The sequence below is a fragment of the Zingiber officinale genome, chromosome 2A (assembly GCF_018446385.1).
Source record: "Zingiber officinale cultivar Zhangliang chromosome 2A, Zo_v1.1, whole genome shotgun sequence".
NCBI lineage: Eukaryota > Viridiplantae > Streptophyta > Magnoliopsida > Zingiberales > Zingiberaceae > Zingiber > Zingiber officinale.
Genome location: NC_055988.1, coordinates 111,166,745 through 111,191,156, shown reverse-complemented (window position 1 = coordinate 111,191,156; position 24,412 = coordinate 111,166,745). Strand labels below are relative to the sequence as shown.

The window sequence follows — 24,412 nt, the reverse complement described above, 5'->3', positions numbered from 1 at the left end:
AAATATGGACCTAGAGACATCAGAATTTCATGAAACAGGTTTTTATGTGCTCGTATCATTCTCCTGATCGTAAAAATATCCTCATCCATAATTTTAACCTAATATTTTGAGTATCTTTTTTTTATTTTTTTAAATCTGGGATGAATCCTGTATTCGTCCCCAAATCTAGGACAAATATAGGAATTCGTCCCAAAATCTGAGACGAACCCATAAATTTGTCCCAAAATCTGAGACAAATCCAGGATTCGCCCCAGAATCAAAAAAATAAATAAGAAAATAAAAATGAATTGGAGGCTCTAAATATAGACCTAGAGATTTCAGAACTTCATGAAACAAGTTTCTATGCGTTCGTATTTTTTTCCTGATCATAAAAATATCATAATCCAAAATTTTAACCTAATATATTGAGTGTAGTGATTTTTTAACCTGAATTTGACCTAATACATTTTAAAAAATCACCACACTCAACATATTAGGTCAAAATTATGGATGAAGATATTTTAATGACCAAGAGAAAATTAGAAACGCATAGAAACTTATTTTATAAAATTCCGATATCTCTATTTTTATATTTAATGAAACATAGATAGTTTACTATTAATTAAGTATGTTAATGTTCAACGCATGTTTGGATATGTGTCTAAAACATAAAATATAGACCTACAAATGTCATAATTTCATGAAACAAGAGTCTATGAGTTTCTAATTTTCTCCTAATTATAAATATATCCTCATTCTTAATTTTATACTAATATATTGAGTGTCGTGATTTTTTTAACCTGAATTAGGTCAAATTCAGGTTAAAAAATCACCACACTTAATATATTAGGTTAAAATTATGGATGAAAACATATTTATGATCGGTACAAAACTAGGAACCCATAGAAACTTATTTCATAAAATTCCGACATCTCTAGGTCAATTTTTAGGGCCTCTGATTAATTTTTCTTTTATTTTTTTAAATCTGGGACGAATCTTGGATTCAACCCAAAATCTAGGACGAATTCAAGATACGCGCCAGATTAAAAAAAAAAAATCATTCTGAAGCCCTAAATATGGACTTAGAGATGTCATAATTTTATGAAACAAGTTTCTATACATTCGTATTTTTCTCCTGATCATAAAAAAATCCTAAGCCAGAATTTTAACCTAATACATTGAGTGTGGTGATTTTTTTAACACGAATATGACCTAATTCGTGGTAAAAAATTACCACACTCAATATATTATGTTAAAATTATAGATGAAGATATTTTTAAGATCACGAGAAAATAAGAAAACCATAGAAATTTGTTTTATGAAATTTCAACGTCTCTAGGTCGATATTTAGGGCTTCCGATTGATTATTTCATTAAAAATTACTACACTAAATTTATTCTGTCAAAATTATAGTTGAGGTCGTTTCATGATCAGGAGAATAATACGAAACCATAGAAATTTATTTCATGAAATTCCGATATCTCTAGGTCAATATTTAAATTTTTTATTTTTTTGAATTTGGAACAAATCCTGAATTCGTAATATGGAACGAATCTCGGATTCGTCCCAGAATTAGGGACAAATTTTGGGACGAAACATGTTAGTTAATCCAATATAAATATTTAAACCTAAGTTATTTTCTCCTCTCCTCACTGTTTCGCCGATTCCTTCTCCCACTTCCCCAGATCCACCGCACTGCCCCTCTCCCTTCTTCTCCTCTTCATCACCGTCAACCACCGACAACGAGATGTCGATTACCGCCGGCCCCTTTCCGGTCACCCTTGCCTCCCCTTTGTCGAAGATTTCGATGCAGGAAGCTCGAAGTGGACTCCCTCTCGTGCCCTAGTCTCGAGTCACAACCACCTCTTCATCGTCGGCCCTCTCCGGCCATGAGCAAGAAGGTGTCGGAGAACATTGATGACATCCGCGTCTATTTCCCGAGGCCTTCACAGCGAATAATCGGCTGCCACAGCATCCTCTACTCGGTATCGCCATTGCCAAAAGGGCTGAGAAGACGCCGGAGATCTGTGTTTGTCTCTTTCCCCACACTTGCATCCCCATGCAGCAACTGCTGCTGCCATAAGCGAAGTCATCGCTGCATGTTCTTCCTCCCAAAGTCGATCCTTCTCTGCTTCGGCAGCCGCAGCCACCACAGCCAGCCACAACTGTGGCCAGCTTCGCGACCACTGGCAACCCTCATTTGATCTCATCACCAGTCACCTGCCATGAGGAATCCACCACTGTCGAAGGAGGAGCTAACAGACAGGGTAACAAATTGTCTTACCTAACTTTTTTGTACAAGTTAATTAGCCTACTGTTACTGTGTAGAATCTAAAATTGGAATGTGGTTGTTGATTTGGGGTAGGGTAATTTGATGTTAACAATGGGATTGAGGGATTAAGTGAATAGGGGTTAGTGCAATGTTGATTAATGTAAGTGGATTAATAGTTGATACTTGACCAAATAAATTGATAAAAGATACTTGAAATATGGATTCATCGTTTAGTTGAATTCATTAGTTGAATTGTTAGTTCATATCTTATAGGATAATTGAAGCATGTTGACATGAATGGTTAACTAATTGGGTTGGATTAAATTCATAAGGAGATTAGCCTTAAGGAAGTGATGGATTGTTAAATGGAATTAAAACATAGTTACCTAATCAGATTAGGATTAGGTTTAGTTATTTGGTTTATGTTAAACTTAGCTATTATGTATTCTGTGTTGTAAGATACTAATTTGAGATAAGTTCTTCAACGCAGAGTTGGTTCATTACAATCTACATTTGAGGTGAGTACTTCTTGACTTGTTTCTTTAGATCTTTGACCTTAGTGCATGATCTATTTTATTCATTTGGCAGTACTGAATTGCTTACCTTGACTCTACTCTAGATCGATTCTTGAGTTTGATACTTTATTGCTTGTCCTTATATTTTGATCCATTTGATATTTATGTAGTCTCATTTGTTATTCATGATTAGGTTGGTTATATATATACACATGATATTATCATACCATAGTCTAGTTATAGGTTTATGTTTGTGCATTTATATTATAGTATGGTTATATACTTAAGCTCGTGCCTACAGGTTGTTGAAATCATATGTAGTATAGTTGTATACTTGTGTGAGGATATATATGATAGTGAGATTATACCTATCTATATTTGATGGAAATCACTCCCTAGCGGAGGGATAGCGTATCTCACTAGGCTATTCTCTCCGGATCAACATCTAGGACTACTTGATGTTGATCTCGTTGTTTATTATAAGTATGATGATATCATGGAGTTTGAGGATATTTTATTATTAGATAGCTAGGATCCCCTTGGATTAAGACGGTTATTATTGCACTTGTTGTTGTGAACTTAGACACATGAGTTTATTACTGGGTTGAAACAATTTTTGAATTTTACAATTAATAATATTGAGTATATGGATTGTGAACCTTTCAATTTTTTATTTTTTTTATTAATATTGTTTATTTGTTTTGAACAGGGTTTATGAGGCAAAATCTATGTCGGAGGAGAATGTAAGTATTAAGTTTTATACACACATAAGAAATTTATTACACATATCTTGTTTCTATATATTACAATTATTTTTCTTGTTAGTTTAAATAATCTTGTTAGAAATGAAATGTTTTGTTTGTTTGTTTATTTCAATATCTCTTATGAATGTCATACTTATTTCTACATATTATAATTATTTTTCTTGTTAGTTTAAGTAAATATCTTTCTGGATAGAAATGAAATTTTTGTTTGTTTTGATGCAGGAAAAGAAGATTAGATTGAGAAGAAATTTGTTAGTTTAAGGTTTTTTTGTAGTTTTTTGTGAACTTAACTTGTTGGATGTATATTTTGTCATGACTTGTATGGATTTTTATGATACTTTGTTGTATGGTACAATAAATTTTGTTGTATGGAACTTTTTGTTGTATGGACTTATATGCATTTGATATGTTAATTTAAGTTTTCATATCATTTTATAGATTAATTTGATGTGTGAAATGTTAATTAAGATGTGATATGTTAAATTAGATGTGTAGTATGTTTCTGTTAAAAATAGATGTGTTGTATTGTATTAACACGATAAATTGTGAAAACAAATAAAATCTGGTCAAATTTTCCAAATTTAGGGACAAATTTGACGACGAAAATAATTCATTGCCAATTTATTAAACATACTGTGTAACTATAATATTATGATGAATTAATTTTCATCTTAAAATTCGTCCTAGAATCTAGGACGAATCTTTGAATTCGTCCCAAATTCTGGGACGAATCCGCATATTCGTCCCAGATTTGGGACGAATCTCTAGATTCATCCCAAATTTTAGGATAAATTTTGGGACGAAAATCAATTCGTCGCAATATTCGTCCCAAAATGCATCCCAGATTCTGGGACGAATCCACAGATTCATTCTAAAATCTAGGTCGAATTCTCAAATTCGTCACAAATTTTACGACAAATTCTGGGACGAAATTTAATTCATTGCAAACCACCAACGAAATTATTATTCATCCCTAAATTTTGCGGACCCGAATTCAGGGACGAAATATTTTGTTGTTGCTAATTTAAGGACGATTTTTTTTTGTTGCAAAATCAACAACGAATTTGCGACAACCCGAAGCTTTGTTGTTAAATTTGGCAATGAAATCTAAGTTTCATTGCAGAATGTTTGCGATGAATTTTATTTTGTTGTTAAATTTATAATGAATTTGACGACAAAAAGATAATTCATTCCTAAATTCGTTCCAAAATTCATCCTAAATTTGAGGATAATAGTTTTGGGACGAAAATATTTTCATCTCAGAATTCGTCCCAAATTTTTTTATAAATTCATTTCCAAATTTATCCCAGATTGGAACTTTTTTTTTTTTTTTTTTGGTAGTGCGGGAGGGATAAAATGCGAATCAAATCCGCCCTTTGAGGAAAAAAAAAGTTAGGTGCATCTATTAAGCATTCCGAAACTTTAAATGTGTCCCTCAATTGCCATTATAAAAATAACTTATCACTTCAAGGACTCTCCTTTAATTATATCCTTTATTCAAATACCTCTCTCTTCACTACATCACCATCAGCGCATCCTAAGCACAAGCAAAGAAGGTTGTTTCATCCTTCAGCCTCCATCATCTTCTCCACAAAAAATAAAAAATAAAAAATAAAAAATAAAAAATAAAAAATGCCCAAGAACAATACGGATAAGCTAATTGCTCCAAGGACTGATTTTAGTAAGAAATGAAGCAATCAGCTAGACCTTGAGAGGCCTTTGGCAAAGTCCATAGTTACAAGATCCCACTTCCGGATTGTACACTGCAGATTACACGAACTCGGGTAAAAACTGAACAAGTCAAGACAGCTAATGGGATTGAGGAGCACAGATAATAGCATTGTGAATGTGCATGGAAAGTAACTACTTCAGTGAGTGATAGATCCAGAAATGAATCTACTAACCAACCCACAAATTTTAAGGGAATTTTAGTGAAACTGGATTCAGATTCAAGTTAAGCTTTAATGATACCTTAAATGAAACGAAACTGGGTGGGTGGGTCAGGTAGGATTTTAAAACTTGACCAGCCTAACCCATGTCAACCCTTGCTAAATGGCTCAATTGCAAACTCAAGGGTATATTAGAATAACACAGATTCCACAAGACAAAGAAGCTCTAAAAATAAAAAGGAAAAAAATCAAGGAAGATGTTTGAATGAAATACAATTTTAGGAAAACGAAGAAAGAGAAATGGATAAGAATTCAAGATGGCGTGTATTACACAAGAAAAATATCATGAACTCCTGGCCATCACATATATCAAATCATCATGTTGCACAGAATAAAGATGCCAAAGTTTTACTAGGAAGATGCCAAAGTTCCAGGCATCTAGGGAACGGTTGAGGTAAAGACAAAGTCCTACTATGAAAGAGGAAACTCTTACAGCAACCCAAGCATTGGAGGATTCTTCAAGAAAATCGGATACTTAACCTTGTTTTTCTAAGCTTGTCTCAGGAATTGTCCTTTCAGATCATATGGCATTTATAAAAGATCAAGAGATATATTCAAGGAGTTTTGGGGTTTCCTGTGTAAGAACCACTCTTATCTTGCCTTCTCAGTTGTCCTTCAAGCCTATAGTTCATATATCTTAAAGCAGCAGCACTAAGTTAAATTACACAAAAAGGAATAGAGTTATAAATGAACCAAACGTTCATGAACAAGCTTAATATTTTACTTGGTAAAAGCTTGTTTATATTTGTTCAACATACATAAGATTAATTAAATGAACAAACTTGAACTAACTCATTAAATTAAATAAGTTTTAATACATGTGTTCAGTTTATTAATGTTCATGAACAAGAGACCCTAAATTATTCATGAACAATATTCATGAATTGAACTTGTAAATAAACAAAAAAATGTCAAAATGAGCAAATAAACTTATAATATTTAGCTTACTAATCAACCAACTAAGTTTAAGAATGTGAAAGTTCCAAATGATAAACAAGTTTGAATTAAAAGCTCGATCACATCTAAATGAACCAAACTTAAGCCAAACTTAAACTCGTAAAAAAGAAATCAAAGCAGCTTGAACACCTGTTTCAACAGCTTGGTTCATTTTAGACTCAAGTCGGCTTGATTATCTTATCAAGCAAACTTGAACAATAGAAAATTTGACTATATAGAGGAAATCAAGTGGATAACTATGAGGGCCTTCCTATGGTGAATGCATACCCATGTTTGCAGTGTTGTATACTAAAGAAACTTGAAATGGATGGTCAAAAACAATGCTAGTGACATATTAAGCTAACACGAAAGAATGGCAGCCATCGAGTTAATAACATATTCAAAAAATTGTAAAGAAAAGAAGCATAAATAATATCGTACTAGTGAAGTTAAGCACTACAACTTCATGCGAGGTGTCTCCAAGATTATCCTACTCTACCGTTCCCAATCAAATGCCAATGGTAGCTATTATAACAAACTCCAATAATGTGTGGTCTTTTACTGAATGGAACGGCAGTGAAAATTGGATACATCAATTCACTTTCATGGCTACTACTGTTATATTAATCATTGTCAATGAAATAAGATAAGAAATTAAAAGAAAAAGGAGGAAAAAGTGCTCAAAAATAAAAAAAGGTAGAAGCACTGAGACAACTATAAAGAAACCTAATCTAGTCCAGAACTTATTCCAGTGATTATCCTTCCATACGCAAACTAAGCATGTATGACTAATCAAATTCTTGTAACTTGAAAGTAGTAGGTACCCAAAGCATGGATTCTATACAGAAACATCCCTATAGTCAAAAATAATTCTGCAACTAGACAATATCCATGGATGTTTATACCAACACATCCCAAAATCACCATAAATAATTCTGCAGCTAGCTCAATATACATCAAACCTTGATAACCTTAGAAAAAAAAAACTGGTAAAAAATCATGGGGAAATAAAAAGAGCCTAGATCTAGGCTCTCGAGTTTACATACTAGGACATTAGCTAAACCAACTTCTTTCAAAGAAAAAGTACACTTTGCCAATTCAAGATTAAGTTTTAGAGGCTAGATCCCAGGAAGTAATAATTGAGATTTCCAGGTAGACTAACAGCTACAATAATAAACCATTATCAAGTTGATTAGTCATTTTGGTCATGCTAAAACTTCTTGGAGAAAATAAAATTCTTTTATCTTTAGCTTCTAAGTCTGAATGAACAAACATGCTTCAGCTGGTGCAACTTGTTTACCTCAAACTTTGAATTATGTGAATCCTTTCAAACACATTCTATAGGTCATTGTCATTCTCAAGAAGTGTAGAAATCTCATTTTAGATGATCAGGCTTACATGGCTATGGTCTTAGTGAGTTGGGATCAATGAAAAAGGTGAAAAGAAACAACAAGAGAAATAGATAAGTCCAATTGTAATGGTAAATCCTTTCAACTCAAGAACCATGACCTCACAACCCTCCTACAAACCATGTGTTGGAAATCATCTAATTTGAAATGTCCTGAAAAGGACAATGAACCAAATCTATTTAGATAATATTTGTAAGTTACTAATTGTAATATATATATGAGGCCCAAGCTAAGGAACACAGTTTCTTATGTTTTTAAGCAAATACATGTCCGAATTCTTCAAAAACAACCACAAAAAAATCACAAGTACCTGCATTAACATAGAAAATTGAATAACTCAGCGCAGCCTTTTGAAATAGTTTGAACAACTGAAGAAAGTTGGATAGGAATAAAATAATTAGCTGCACGTCCATATTTATAGTACTATCTTACCCAAATTTCATTTTCCTTTGCATATTGCCTGGTGCAATGAACCTAATTTTGTGCCCTTTGTTCACTTAATCCAATGCAATCTACAAAGAAAAACTTGAATCACACAACTAATACAACCTGCTTAGTGATCTGGCTTAACATCCTAATTCTTCAACACCACTTATATTTGTTCCAAGGTTTAAGAAAGCATATGTAAACAATATGCAGTTGACTCACTATATAGTGCATGTACAATATATAGGGCACATGCAAACAGTATTCAAATATTAAAAAATATATATATAATTATCTAAAATATTTATCATTTACAAACAAACTATTTAAGTTAAAAATTACATGTTATAAACTACTAAATAGGGTTGCTTAGGATTTCAGTCAATTTGATTTAGTTTATATTAGTTTAAATAAACCACAAGGGTTTTTTAACAGCATATGCCATATGCAATCATGTGCCATCACTATCTGATCCCCCTTAAAATACATTCAAAAAAAAAATGATAAACACAGCAAGCCCTGGCCCGGCCTTACGGATTTTTTCCACCGGCCACAAGGATAAATCGGGAAGTATTCGATGCAGGTGGAGCATCACTTAGTTGCGCACCCCATTTGGAGAAAAAATTCCTGCAAATACACCATAACTGGGGATTGAACCGCAGGTGCGTGAGTGATAACTTGGGTGCTCTACCGCTGCACCATAGCCCCGGGGACCCCTTAAAATACATTCAAGAAAGCTACTTATGTGGCTCAAGCAGGGGATTTTTTTTTTAAAAAAAAAAAAGTAATGTTTTATGTATACCTGCATTAGCCTCTGCAGATTCAATAACTGATCTATGAAAATGGAAACTGGCAATTTACCAAACAGTTCCAATCCAATTATGAGATTGAATGTATTGGAGAAATGGATAAATGGAAGAAAAAAATAATTAAAACACTCAATGATCTCTATATATACTCCATTTGCAGCAGCAGGTCGTAAGTAAGTAAATTCACGAAAACCATCATTGTTCATCATCAACCAGCAGGTTATTAGAAAGCTAAAACTCTGAGCAAAGAGTGAACAAACAAAATTACCTAGATCAGAAGAAACAACAATTACCCTTACAAGGAAAGGCGGCATGCAGTTTTGACATCAGTAAACACAACAATACAGATTGACGAATTTCTGTTTTTCAGGCCAGTGGCCAAAGTGATGGTTACAACATTAAATGATGTATCAGAAAAGAGTTGTTATTGCCAATGAACTTACTTACTACTAATCAAAGTGGCAGCCACAGAATATTGAGTAATAGAGAACCATGCTATGATGTCATGATGCAATTTAAGTCAAAAGAACTTCTCATAATCCTGAGGTGTTTGGTCCCACACATCCATAAATCCTGGAAATGGAAACTTTTGCTTAGAAAACAAATAAATTTTTTAGTAGACGATCACTAAAGGCTATAAAAAAAAGTATAACATGCCTACCTATCCAACTTAATCATTTGTGTAACAAAACACAGCAACATAGAAAGTGATGAACAGGGAAGAGAATAATCATGAAAGAGACATAAAATGGCCAAGACTAATTTGGTTATTTCAGAATTTAGAAATTAGAAGACTAATTTAGATAATAGTTGATGCGTGAGCTACCAACATGACTTCACAACGCTCCAATCCTTCGACATCCGACCTCAACTTTCCAATCCTCTGACACTCAACCCATCTGATCACTCGATTTTATGATCTCTAGAATAATAAAGTTTGGCATGACGATCGAAGCAAAATTGAGTAAGCGCACTATAACTACATCATGATAATTAAGCATTGAAAAAGAATTGTCATGCGAAATGCAATCATGCACGGATGATTGTTTTTAGAACTTAGGAATTTTAGCATGCTTATTGAGAATGCTTGTGTGGAACTTAGGAGTTTTAATTTTTGGTATTTGGGAATTTTTATTAAGTCGCATAGGTATTTGAGTTGCATAGGTACAATCATTATTAAGATCATTTGCTTCTTTACTTTCTAAGTTTGTAAGTTTATGAAAGTTCCACTGTGCATCTTTTGAATGGTATTTTGCAAATAAATATTAGCTTATATTTTCCATTTTTAAGATGGATTTCTTCATGACTCTTTGATAAGATAAATTCCTTCTCACTATTCTAAATGTGGATTCTTCCATAGTTACCCCTTTTCTATCTTCTTGGTAGATTCCTTACAAAAAGAAAGCTTTCATTTGGTGTAGTTGGCCCATGGAGTGTAATGTTGTCTTCTTTCTTGGTGGCTTATTCGTCCTCCTCCATCTGGTGTCAATTTGGTATCAAAGCCTAGATTTGGATGGCTCAGTGGCAAGGTCCCAACCCTGATCTTCCCACATCTCACAAACATGATTTGCTTGATGTAGGGATGGCGGCACTTAGACAAGTTGAGCTTCTACAAGAGTGTCTTGAATGCATGGAGATTTTGAAACATGGTGTTTCTCATCATATTTCAGAGAATGAAGATTAAAATGTTGAAGATGATGAATTAACCCCTTTTATTGTGCTAGAAATCAAGTGATGAAGAGACTCTGCTTCGAAAACCTACCTGAAGGAGTAGTCATTTCCAACGAAATTTCATTCTCAAGATGGGCATTCTATATTATCTCAACTTACTTTGAGTGAGTCTTGGATTATCAAGTTGTGCCTAATGATCGTAAGGTAATATGTATTGTCGTCAAATTTAAAATTATTATGTACATGCCTCTATTTGGTAGGAATATCCTAATTGAAGAGCTAATTAAAAAAAGGGGGTTAAAACATAGGAGAAAATGAAGAAGGAATTCAAAAAGAAATTCTTGTCAAAGAACTATTTGCTAGATGCTTGCCCCAAGCTCCATCATTTGTCTTGAGAGAATTGTTTCGTTGGAGAATAGAAAGAGGAACTTGATCATCTCATGATGAGACGTGACATTTTTTAGCCACTGGAATAAATCATAATTTACTAGCTTAGTGGGCTGAGGCAAAAGATAAATGAGATTGGCAATCACCAAAGTATAATGGCACAATCAAAGAGGATAATATCACATATGGAGGTGAAGGTAAAACTCTTTTCATTCGTTGAACTTTTAATGCTTCTCCAATTTAAGATTTCTCACACTAGATGCACTTTTCATGAAATGGAGGAAATTACCAAAATGCTATGGCTAAAACAATACTTAAAGAGGTGGAGCATCCTCGAGCTCACAATCTCTCTTGGCTTCAAAATAGCAATGAGCTAAAAGTCAATTAACACCATGACAATATGACAGGAAGGGTATGCATGATAGTTACAAGAATACTTATTCCTTTGCTGATGAATGGAAAACAAATTTTAATGATTTCGAAACAAGAGATAAGTTATATGAATAGACAGTGACATTTTTCAATCTTTTCAATACTCCTATTACTTTTATGAAACTAATGAATTATATTTTTAAATTTTCCATTGGAAAATTTCTTATTGTCTAATAAAGATCAAGAAGAACATATGGAGCATTTATACCTCGTCTTTAAAGTGTTGGAGTAAAAGCTTTATGTTAATTTAAAGAAATGTTCATTTAACAAATAGCCTTATATTCCTAGGCTATTCCCTTCCAAGGCATCAAGATGGGCCCTTCTAAGGTAGAGGCTATACTTTCATGGTATTCTAAGTAGGTTGCTTAAGATTTAGAGTTTTCATAGTCATGCTCCATTTTATCAGCAATTCATCAAGTAGTTTTATTATTTCTCGGATCACTGGATGCTCAAAGCAAGGAATTGTCAATGGTCAATAAAGGTTCAAAAAAAAAATTAAACTTATCAAAAAGAAGAGTACCAAGGCTCTTATTCTTTCACTGTCCGACTTCAACAAGTGTTTAAACTTAATTGTGATGCCTCAAATGTTGGTATTGGTGCCATACTTGGTCAAGAAGGTAAGCCCATTACTTTCTTTAGTAACAAGTTGTCTATGTCTCATAAGAAATATTCTATCTATGATAAGGAGTTCTATACTATCATTTCATTTGTGTTTTAATACATTAGAGGCATTATCTTATTTTCAAAGAGTTTATTTTTATTTTTTCCTCTAATCATGAGACCTTAAAGTACATCAATGGGCATCACAAGTTCAATTCTAAGTATGCCAAATGGTTAAAGTTTCTTCAAACATATATTTTGTTATCAAACAAAAATCAAGTGTTCTAAATCAAGTGACTAATGCTTTTAATAGAAGATATTTTTGCTTACCATAATGTAAGTATAAGTGGTTGGATTTGAAGTGTTTAAAGAGATTTATAAAGTTGATCCTTATTTCAATGAGATTTGGAAAGTATACCAAGGTCTTCTCAACAATTCTTGACCTAAGGTGGCTTTCTATGAAAGGTAATCGTTTGTGCATTCTTAATTGTTCATTACCATATTTTAATATCAAAGACGCACTATTTTAGTTGAGATAAAATTTTAGCATTATAGCAAGAGCACATTTATTGGCTCTTTCTAGCCAAAAAATAGTACTGGAGCTAGCAAGGATCACTCAATTCTACAGGAGAGAATAGTGCAAGAGCTAGCAAGGATCACTCAATTCTTCAATCTCCCCGATCATGGAATTTAGCATGACAATCAGAGCAACTCAAAATGTACACCAAAGCTACATCACAATGGTTAACTATTGGAAAAGGTAAGTATATGGAATGCAAACAAACTTGTTTTGGAATATGGGAGTCTTAGAGCTTATCAAGCATGTTTTTTTTTTTGAAATTTAGGAGTTTTAACATCTTCTATTTGATACTTGAAATTTTTTATTAAAGTAGCATAGGTACTTGAGTTGTATGTACATAAATTTTGTTAAAATCACTTGCATTTTTCCTCACTTTCTAAGCTTTTAAGTGCATAAAAGTAGTAGTGTACATCCTTTAAATGGTAGTTTCAGAGTTTCAGAATAAATATTAATTTATGCTTCTCTTTTTAAAATTACATTTCTTACGTCTTTTTGATGAAAGTAGATTGCTTTTCATTCTCTTCTCACTCTTTTTTAAGTGGATTCCTTCATTGTTAGCCTCTTTCTATCTTCTTGGAGGATTCCTTGTAGAAAAAGCTTTCATTTGGCATGACTGGCCTATCAAGTTTAGCACCATTTACTTTTTTCTCGGGTATTTATTCTTCATCCTCCATTTGGTGTCAATATTGATCAACTGATCATTAAATTGTTGTAAAGTGCTAACAATAGTCTATGTAAAGGTGTGCTAATCCCTCAAGGATAAGATTTGCATATATTATTTTTGTCGCAATAAATTTAGTATAAACAACAAATTAAGATACTACAACTCTCTAGTGGGCACTTATAACTTAGAGACATTTCTTCCTCTAAATTCACTAAAGTACTCTGGAAGTAATATCGGCAGGCTTTGTTATCTCACCTTTTGGTAAAGTTTCAAATCATTTTTTCTATTCTAATGCACTTAATAAGAGTTGAATTGTGTGCCTTCTATAGAATCTCTTCAATGAAATTAGATTATTATTTGACTGAACTAGTAACTTTCAATAATGAAATGATAAAGAAATTGCAAATGAACAAGCAAATTTATAAGTTAAAAGAACCATGTGATGGTCAATCAATTTCAAATAAGGATCACTACTTTTGTTGCTCCATGGAGAAATAAAAAGAACTTAACAAAATTAATATTTGACAAACCTATATCTCCAAGAGATCCATATATCGAATCATCAACAACAGCAAACCCCTAAAGAAGACCAAAAGCAAAGGAATTAGTAGTTTTTATATTAGTAACATCATACATAAAATAATTGTGTTCTTGTGTAAGTGATTGTTAAATTGTCAACTATATAACTGTTGACTATTGAATCTCAATTATAGAATTTCAGTTAAATATAGTGAAAGATACCTCTGTACCATGAAGACCTATTCCAACTTGAAGATTATTAAGTTCAGCTTGGCCTGATGGGCTGCATGTTATGTCAGCTCCAAGGTAATCAGAAATCGCCAAAAAAGTATCCTGAATAGCAGGAAGATTATCTGAATGTGCTGTCTGGTTTAAGACATTTTCCGTTGGATATACTATTTCATTCCTGCAACATCATGATATTGAGCTTAAAAGAATCAAGTTTGGTTGTCCGGAGGCATGTTTTAGCAACTGATGGAGGAAAGAATAAGCTAATATAGTTTACAAGAAATATCAATCTACATGGTAACTGCAGGCAATTAAATAAAAAACGAGCCCCTTTGCACTGACTAAATGCTTACTTAGATTTGGAAGGATCATTCACTTCTATTGTGGAGTTATCCTCCAAATCAATTACGGGAATGACTTTTTCATCCCCTGAAAGTTGGTTGAAGCCATAACTACTTTTGGCCCTGTTGTTTACTGACAAACCAAAATCAACTGAACGCTGTCTTCCAGATTCCAATGGAGGAGTTGAAGTGTGTGTAATCTGACGCTCAGGAATATCAATTACTTCAGGAGACTCCATTAGGTTAAGGTCACAGATCTTAAATGGCATTGACTGGTTATGCTTTAGCCTTTGCAATTTCAAGAAAGATCCAGCTGAAACTTCAGGAGCTAAAGGGGCAGTGATTGGGTTCAGTTGATCACCTGGCCCAGTCATTTTTTTGTCCTGTGGTGGCTTCTCAATGAACAGTTCAACATGTGTTTTTGTAGCATTGTAAAGCTGAGAGGGTTCATTCTTCTGGAATGTACTAGGTGAAGATGAGCAAATCTGCTTCTCAAGTTCCCTGTTACCACTATGTTCGCTAACCTTATCATCCTTGTCTTCATCTACTTTCGTAATGGACATTTCTGAAGGTAGGTTCTGTTGCAGCTCACACTGCGACTCGAGTGATTGCTTGGAGGATTGAATATCGACCTCAGCGGAATTAACTGGTATTTCAGAATCAGATTTGTCAGTGTAAACTATATGAGAATCTTTTTGTGAGCCTTCAGTTGGAAGTTTGCTTGCACTTGTTTCAGTTCCTCCTATAGAAACTTCAAACTCATTCCCATGCTCACAGTGGATGAGACTTGTGTGCGACAAGGGTGTTGGGGATTGTTTCAAAGAAGCATCAGTTGGAAGTTCGTCCACAATAATTTCATTTTCTTCTCTGGATGCAGATTCAACTCTATTTCCAGCCTCACTTTTAAAACCAAGATCAGTAGGATTTTTATGTGCCAATGATGATCGAGGTCGTTTTGGCACTTTCGGAAAACCACCAAGTTTCAACAGGCCATCAGCATGATCACTGACAGACACACCTTCATCGACTTCAACAGGTTTCATGGCCAAATCCTCCTCCACTGTGTTTTTCTTACCCAGCTGTTCTCTCTCGCTACTCTTACCTTCTCCAGCTTCTGTATTTGAGACCATCACATCATCTGCCCCTTTGTTCACATCAGCGGACCCTGCAGAAGGGGCATCCTTCCTAGTACTATTCGAACTCGCCTTGGAGCCAGCATCATCAATCTCTGACCCTGATTCGCCCACCACTTCACTCTTCGAGTGCTGTTCATCTCCAGCAACCCTGCTGCTTCCAACCTCCTCATGCCCGCTCCGCCGATCTCTGCTGTATCCTGGGGCAAAGTCGTCGTCGTCCTCTTCCATGACATCCGATTGGTTTCTACTCCGTTCCATCCACAGCCCGTTTCTTCCCCGTTCCCTATCCCAATCAGGACCACCAAACCCTCTGGCGTATGCCCCTGTTCTCTGGACCCTTGCGTTCTTCCTAGGCCCAAATCGCTCGTAATCATCATTAAACCTTTTCTTCGAATACCCAGCTCCAGATTCCGGGTATCCAAGCCTGGCCATAGCCGGAACTCTGGGTTCATTGAAGAACGATGGGGCGGGGTTGTCTCTCCCGTAGCCTCTGAATTCCTGTATGGTGCCTCCAGCGGAGGGTTCGCGGGGAGGAAGAGCGCTGGAGGGGAGCACGCCCTTGTAGACGAGATACTCAGCGGCGAGGCGGCCGGCTTCCATCAAGATCTCCACCTTGGTGGCGGGAGGGTTGTGGGGCTTCGAGTAGCTGCGGCTGAAACCTCCGCGCCTCTGGTTGCGGCGGAACGGCGACCTCGGACGGTATCCATCGCCGGAGTTGCGGTACTTGGATTGCATTCCTTTCGGCTGGAGAAGAATCGACCGGATTCCTTCTGCAGCGGAATGAAGAACCCTCACACGTTCCCTATCGGGGCGGGTTTTTATTGGTGGAGACCCGTGCCGGCCCGGAACAACGGGTTCGACGCGTGCAAAGTCGGGCCACAACTGCCGATCTAGACCCTTGACCGAGTAGGGCTATATATCCCAATTACATAATTATTATTTATTAGAACGAGTAGGTTTTCGGAATTTATGATTTGCCTTACCTAACTTCTATAATATCGTAGCATATTTTTGAAATGCCTCCCTTTTTTTTTTGTCACTAAATAATCATGAGATTTTTTTATATTTGTACTTTACCCATTTAAAAATTTATTATTCTCAATAGATCCAAAGATATAAATGCATATAAAAGTATAAATATATTAAAGAGATTTCAAAAGTATATTAATTTCCATTTAAAATGATTCGAAGTTCAGTTTCGGACTTACAGACATGCGATAATGATAATCGTTAATTAATATCATCAATGAATTCCTAAGATTATCTTTATTCAAAAAATATCGCTTTTAAACTTTTGAATGATGGATGATCCTGTCTGAGTGTTGAGACGATGGTCGTTGGAGACATGGCACTTCCTGCTGGTTTCACGTAGGCTCTGGGAAGGTGTAGAGTCTGTAGACCTCTGTCTAGAACCTGCAAGCACATAATCGAGCCGGGAAAGAGTTCCCGGCGACGGCCCTCCGACGCTCAAGTTAGCTCACGGCGACGAGAAATAGAAGCAAAGTAAAGAGAACTGTAGCCACAGTGATGAATCGCACCTACCTCCGTTGAAATCTGGGGGTCCTTATATAGGATTCCCTGAAGGTGCATGCATGCTTACCAAGATGTACACGCTTATCAAAGCATACCTGTAATGAGTGTGTCAGAAAAGCGTGGCTGACGTCATACCTTAACAGACCAAGCATATCCCTAATGCGACAGTGGAAGCTTCCACCTTACGATTCTCTGCCTGACCATGCCGCAAACCATGCCGTTTGTCGGTGACACCTGCCCCGAGGAAGATACTCCCTCCTGCTATTTGATCGTCTACAAGACTGAGCGAGAGGTTCGCTTGGCTGCGCCCCCACCCTGTTGAGGGAGTGACAGAGCCGATCGGGAGGCCCGCTCGCCTTAGTGCATCATCCTGCTTCCTCCTCGCCACGCGTAGCTGCCTCACCATGCGGAATCGAGCAGTGTCCGCCATCCGGCCGAGCGGGGACTCCGCTCGTCCTTTGAGCGTCGGAAACCTAGCGCTGAGCTGGGCTGTCGTGCTATCGTCCGGGTAGTACGCCGGTCGTCCGGCAGTGTACCTTGTCCGACCGAGCGGGAACTCCGCTCGGTCGGCTGAGCCTGGGATGTTGACCGTGCTGACTCCGATCCCCACGTGTCGTCGGCTCCTCTGCCATCCGGGTCCCACTTTACCCAGGGATCACATGCCTCCCCTTCAAATCAAGTCGAAGGAGGTTGTAAGTCCGACTGACTGGACAAATTGGTTTAGTGCTTGGTCGGTCGCTCGGTCGCGATGACGAAATGCTTAAGGTGGGCATGGGTGATCCGCTCGGCCGAACTTTCGTTGGCCGCTCGGCGGGGAGTGCGCCGGTACTTGTTAATCTTATCGTTCCATGTCCGGATCAAAGCTGTCGTCATCGAAATCCCCTCGGACTTCGTGTAGATCCCCGTCATCAAAATCGAGCACGCGGCCACGCCGATTGATGGTCTCCATTAAATGTCGCCCTTTAACCTAACGCCACGTGGCGCCACCGCCATCATCGTACGGCGAGGGCGTCAACCCCGATGGGACAGGCGGCGGTTTGAATTCCACGGTCGGATACAAGCCTCGATCCCTGTGACCTAGATCGGACGGCTAGGGTTGACCGAACCCGATCTTTATAAAGCACCAGTGTCGACTTCTATTCCATCGCTGCTACCTCCGCGTGCTCCAGCGACTTCTCCAGCTTCCAGCGTTCCGGCGATCTTCTACCTTCCTCTCCTAGGTCTCCTTTTGTAAGCTCTCTGATCTGTTGGAATCCCCAAGGTTGGTTTTGGTGTGACCAACAAGTTAAGTTAGGTCCTGTCTGTTTCTAACCTGATGTCTAAGTGTGCAGGAGCTTAGGAACACAGGTACTCTAGCGGAAGACGCAGCTAGCGAGAAGGACGGCACGCGGTGCGTCCGAGGGACGAGGTGCTGCGGAAGAGTACACCGGCGGACGAGAAGGAAGTGCGCGCGGTGGTTCCGAGGTACGAAAGCCGGAGCGGAAGATTGCTCGGGGAGCAAGAGACGCAGCTAGCGCGAAGGTCGACACGGGGTGCGACCGAGGGACGAAGTCTGCGGATGAGTACGCTGGTGGACGAGAAGGGACACGCGGTAATTCCGAGGGACGAGAAGCCGGAGGGAAGCACGCTCGAGAAGACCGGAAGATGGGTTCGGGTGAGCCCTATTCCGGATGTCAGAGATCACCCAAGCGAGCGGATCCGGAGGAGGAGAACCGGACCGAGGCGGGATTGAACCAAAGAAGAAGTCCCGGATGAAAAAGTCAACAACTGTTGACTTTGGGCTCAGGGGCGCCCGGAGCCCTCCGGGGCGCCCGGAACCATCCGGGGCGCCCTGAGCAGTAAAATTGACCAGATCGAGTTTTGACTCGATCTGAACGTTGGGGGATAAGTTTTATCCCCCCCAGGGCGCCTGGAACCCTTCCAGGCGCCCCGACCAAGGCTATAAATATAGCCTTGGTCCAGAAGCTTTTCATTAACTCAGGAATTAGCATTCCAAACACTTGTGCGCTCACTGTTCTAGTTTAGCTTCTGTTTTTGTGCTTTCACCAGTGTAAGAGGCTTCTCCGCCCGAAGGAGTTTTTAGTGCGATCACTTTCCTTGGATTAACAACCTCCCCGGTTGTAACCAAGTCAAACACGGTGCCTCGTTCCTTTCTTGTATTTCTACTTAGCTAATTTTATGCAAGTGTTCTGTTGAAAATTCGAGAAGGGTCTTTTCTGTTTATTTTTTTTTCAGGGCTATTCAACCCCCCCTTCTAGCCGGCCCAACGGTCCTACAACCCTTCCTCGAACGATTAAGCTAACACTTGTAAAATGAATTAAGAAGATAAATAAAAGCATAAAAGAAAAGACGAGGCACCAGATGTTTACTTGGTTACAACTGATGTGGTTGTTAATCCAAGGAAGAATAAGCTCAAAAACTCCTTCAGGCGGAGAAGCCTCTTACAGCGTTTAGGCACAGAAAACAGAAGCTTAACTACAACTAAAGCATACAAGTGTTTGGAAATAGAATGATCGTGATTGTTGAAAAGCTTCTGGACCAAGGCTATATTTATAGCCTTGGTCAGGGCGCCTGGAAGGGTTCCGGGCGCCCTGGGGGATAAATTTTATCCCCCAACGTTATGATCGAGTCAAAGTTCGATCCGGTCAAAAACTGACTCCCGGGCGCCCGGAAGGGTTCCGGGCGCCCCGGGCTTGTCCAGGCGCCCCGGACTAGTCTGGGCTCACCGGGCTGGTCCGGGCGCCCCGGACAGTCCCGGGCGGCCCGGATGCTGAGTCAACTCTGGTTGACTTTCGTCCGGGTCCTCTGCTCCGAATCCGCTTGATTGGGTGATCTCTGCTATCCGGAATAGGGCTCACCCGAACCCAAGTTCCGGTCTTCTCGAGCGTGCTTCCCTCAGGCTTCTTGCTCCCGAACAATCTTCCGCCCGGCCAGACTCGGAACCACCACACAGACTTCCTTCTCGTCTGTACTCTTCCGCAAAGACTCCCCTCGGACGCATCGTCCTTCTCGCTAGCTGCGTCTTTCGCTCGAGTACCTATGCTCCTAAGCTTCTGCACACTTAGACATCAGGTTAGAAACAGACAGGACCTAACTTAACTTGTTGGTCACACCAAAACCAACCTTAGGGTTCCAACAATCTCCTCCTTTTTGGTGTGATCAACCCAAGTTAAGCTAGGGAAAAAAATAGACATAAAACATAAACTAACTTATATTGCAATTAAGTGCAATAAAATAGAAAAAATTAAATTTCAACAGAAAATTTTAATTTTCAATTTTCTCTACCTCCCCCTAGACTTATACTTCTTCTTCTCCCCCTTTTATCACAATAAAATGGGGTTTAAAATTCTAAGGGTTTAAAGACTTAGAAAATTTTGAAAAGTTATCAGTTAAAATATTTCTAAGTTATCACCAATAGCTTTTTGAAAAGTCTAAGTTAAAAAAAAATTTCTAAGCCCAAAAGACTTTTATGCAAGAAAATTTAAACATTTAAAAAATTTCTATGCATTTATTTATTTATTTAGTTCTTAATTCTGTTTATCAGAAAGTTTTAAATTTTCATTTTAACTTATCATAATTTCTTAAATCAATCTTTTTTAGATTTAACGCCACAAAGATTATACATGCAGAAATTTGTATCATGTTAATTTCTATTATTTTTTGAATTTTAATTTCACAGAAATATTCGGATGACATAGATTTTAACTTGATAAAATTTTTCGACAATATAAAAAATTCGTTCGAAAGAATATTTTGTAATTTGCAAGAATTTTTTAACAAAAATTCTAATTTACAGGAATCTATTAACAGATTTCTTAATCCGAAATACCTTTTCGGTGACTCAATTTCTAAATCGTAAAATTCTTTCGAGAGAGAAATTTGTAATTCAAAAAATTCTTCTAATTTGCATAATTCTTTTGTCAAAATATTTTTAAATTTACAAATTTCTTTTGATAATATTTCTAATTTGCAAGACAAATTTGACAATTGATTTTCTAATTCAAAAAACTTTTTCGGTAATTCAATTTTTAAATCGCAAAAATCTTCAAGCAATTTTTCTATTGAATTAACCGGTTGTTCAGAAGGTAGAGACCATACCTTACTTACCTCGTTGGCCGTTGGTTCTCCCCCTGTTGAATTAATTTCTTCCGAAGATTCTCCCCCTTCATCGATCTCGGGATGTACTTCGGCTGTTGGGGTTGTCTCGGTAATTTCTTCCGTCTCGGATTCTTCTGATGACGGCTCGATGTCTATTGAGGGGACGACTTCAATCGGTTCTTCGTAGAGTTTTAAGAACTTTTCCCAAAGTTCTTTTGCGCTGTTGTATTCGCCAACTCTATCAAAGTCTTCGTTTGGTATTGCGGTTAAAATGTGAAACTCTGCTCGACCGTTTGCCATTGACTCGTCACGTTGCTTCTTGTTCCATAGGCGTAGATCGAGTTCTTCTCCATTCGTTGTCTTTGGTGCTTCATAACCTGTTTTCATTATTAGAGAAATACCAATATCAGAGTTAAGAAATACCGTCATTTGTTGCTTCCAAGAAGCAAGCTCCCCCTCGAATGCTGGTGGATAGTCGCTAGCTCCGGTCATTGTTTTGTTGCTTCAGACGGCGGTTAGTCCTTCTGAGGCATACTCGGCTCTGATACCACTTGTAGGACCGTTGGGCCGGCTAGAAGGGTTGGTAAATAACCTGTCAATTAAAAACAGACAACCCTTCCTCGAACGATTAAGCTAACACTTGTAAAATGAATTAAGCAGATAAATAAAAGCATAAAAGAAAAGACGAGGCACCAGATGTTCATGTCAAAGCTCTACCCTTGCCCTTTCTTTTATATGAAGCTCAGGGCGCCCCGGATCCCTTCCAGGCGCCCTGGTGAGACGTGGCAGGTCCAACCAGTGAGCTCCACGTGGCGACGCGCAATCGGGATAAAACTTGCCTCCCGGGCTCCCGGATCCCTTCCGGGCGCCCGGACCACCTTTCTCTAGAACAGGTCCTTCTCCTGTAAGACAAGGTTAGTCCGAGGCAAGTATAATAAATTTCCTGCAAAACAAAGTGTTAGCACAGTTCATGAGTTTGACATGAAAAAGTATGACTTAGATTCCGTCTTTCCGAGACCGGAATCTAGTCACGATCTCGACTTAGATATCCGAAATGGATCTAAGCCGGATCGATGCCTAATGTTCCCTTCCCGGGAACGCGTCCTCACAGTCACTCCCTTCCAGTGACTTACCTTTACTCACCTGCCAGACGTCCGGTCAGCCCTTCGACCCGTCTGGACTTCTTGCCAAGCGTCCGGTCAGCCCGTCGACCCGCTTGGACTTCTCGCCAGCTATCCGGTCAGCCCGTCGACCTAGCTGGACTTCTCGCCAAGCGTCCGGTCAGCCCGTCGACCCGCTTGGACTTCGTGCCAGCTATCCGGTCAGCCCGTCGACCTAGCTGGGCTTCGTGCCAGACATCCGGTCAGCCCGTCGACCTGTCTGGACTTCTCCTACACACTCGATCAGAGTGTTAGACAATAACAGACTAACTTAACCTGATTTGTCATTCATCAAAACCTGAGTTAAATCGTTATTGCTTCGCTTTGCTTTCGTTGGCGTCGCCTCTATCGGTGCTCTTTCCTTCAGTCTTTTCGACGAACCTTCTGTGGGTTTCATTTTCCAATCATGGCTAGTTCTTCCAACCCCTCTCCTGGCCTTGGGTATCACGCCATGGAGAGTCGGTTTGACTCGGGAGATGCCTTCAATCTGATTAATGCTTATGGCATTCCTGCCGACCACAAGCTTACCCTAGCCGAGCCGTCTGACCGAGCCCACGATCCGCCGGTTGGTACTGTTACTTTCTTCCGCGACCAATTCGTAGCTGGCCTTAGGTTTCTCATCCACCCCTTCATCATAGAAGCGTGCAACTACTTTCACATTCCGCTCGGCCAGCTTGTGCCCAACTCCTTTAGGCTGCTGTGCGGCGTAGTGGTGCTCTTCCGAGTGCACAACATCCCCCTTAAGCCTCAGATTTTTCATTATTTTTACTATCCCAAACAGTCCGAGATAAGCACCTTCTTGTTTCAGTCTCGGATCGGCTTGGTTTTCTTTGATAAGATGTCTACTTCCAACAAACACTGGAATGACTATTTTTCTTTTTGCGTCTCCATGAGTCGCCACATTTCCGAACTCAATGGCAAACTGCTCTGCCACCTCCCCCCGACCTGAAAAGGTATAGGACCGAGTCCGCTTTTCTCCACACGGCTAACCTGCTGGCAGGGCTGAAGTTAGACATCCACAAGCTACTGCCCAAGGGGATGTTGTATCTGTTCGGATTAAGTCTGATCCGAGAGCGGCTTCCGAACGGCCTAGGTAAGGAATTTCCCTCTCATCTCTTCGTTGGATCTAACTGATTTCCTTTCTTTCTTTTGCAGCTTCCACCATAATGAAGTCGGTGGTGCTCGGCATGCTAAAGCTCAGAGCGGCGGAAATAGAGGCAGCGGCGGCGAAGGAGGCGGAGAAACTAGGCATCCATCCGGTCGGCTCTCACGAGGGCGAGAGCGAGAGTGAAGAGGTGCAAACGACGGGCGATGCGTCTGCCGCTCGGACCGCCACTACCGAGGTGGCAGGAGAGACTGCCCCGTTAGGTACTCAACCAACCAGTCAGGCCAAGGAGGATGGGTCCCCTGGTGATGAACTTTCGTTGCTCAGATGCAAACGACGTCGAACGGGCACACCAACCCGCTCAGCCACCTCAGCCGTGCACGTGTCCGAGCAGACGGACGATCCCCCTTTGTTGGCTCCTGCGATGGCGGAAGTGTTATCGTTCGACCGGACCCCTTCTCAAGGCGATTGGCCTTCTGACCCTATCGCTGTCCAGCCCCTGAGCTCACTCCCTCCCACTCGGCGGAAAATCAGGAGGTCTCTTATACGCTCCGATCCGGTCGGCCAATCCTCTGCCCCTTCAGCGTCTGCTCAGTCTACCCTGGGCCAGCGCAGGACTATCAAGGCCCTACTCCACCTACCGATGGAGGAATATCTGCAGACGGCCGAACAGCCGGCGAGCCCCAAACACCAAATAACCATCCGGGGACCCCTCGCGAAGGTCTGGGAAGACGCTCGAGCACGCATTGCTCTGATGCCCCCGGGGCTACTCGGCAACAGCCACATACAACAGGCCACCGGGGTAATTGTCATTATAACCTTCTCTTTTTTCCTTTCGGTTCGGCACTGACCCTTTCCCTTCCGATCTGGTTGCAGTATTGGGTGGAAAGCATTACGGT

General features: G+C 39.2%; 1 protein-coding gene and 1 long non-coding RNA gene across 3 annotated transcripts; one reads left to right on the top strand and one right to left on the bottom strand.

Annotated features, from left to right (window-relative positions):
* Nucleotides 1-1,629: 1,629 nt before the first annotated feature.
* LOC122041934 lies at nucleotides 1,630-3,904 on the top strand. Its single transcript, XR_006129127.1, has 3 exons — nucleotides 1,630-2,246; nucleotides 3,476-3,509; nucleotides 3,753-3,904. It is a non-coding gene; the product is annotated as an uncharacterized LOC122041934 (long non-coding RNA).
* Nucleotides 3,905-8,144: 4,240 nt separating this feature from the next.
* On the bottom strand, nucleotides 8,145-16,412 carry LOC122041933 (uncharacterized protein At4g26450-like). Of its 2 annotated transcripts, XR_006129126.1 has the most exons (5): nucleotides 14,494-16,412; nucleotides 14,135-14,318; nucleotides 13,924-13,972; nucleotides 9,503-9,632; nucleotides 8,145-8,336 (listed from the first exon to the last, which is right to left on the bottom strand). XR_006129126.1 is itself a non-coding variant. In XM_042601826.1 (4 exons), exons 1-4 carry the CDS (start codon nucleotides 16,350-16,352, stop codon nucleotides 9,580-9,582), a joined length of 2,145 nt encoding a protein of 714 aa, XP_042457760.1. In that variant the 5' UTR covers nucleotides 16,353-16,412; the 3' UTR covers nucleotides 9,311-9,579. The 2 variants fall into 2 exon arrangements, 1 of the variants encoding a protein (XP_042457760.1); XM_042601826.1 differs by lacking the exon at nucleotides 8,145-8,336 and having other exon boundaries at nucleotides 9,311-9,632.
* Nucleotides 16,413-24,412: the final 8,000 nt, after the last annotated feature.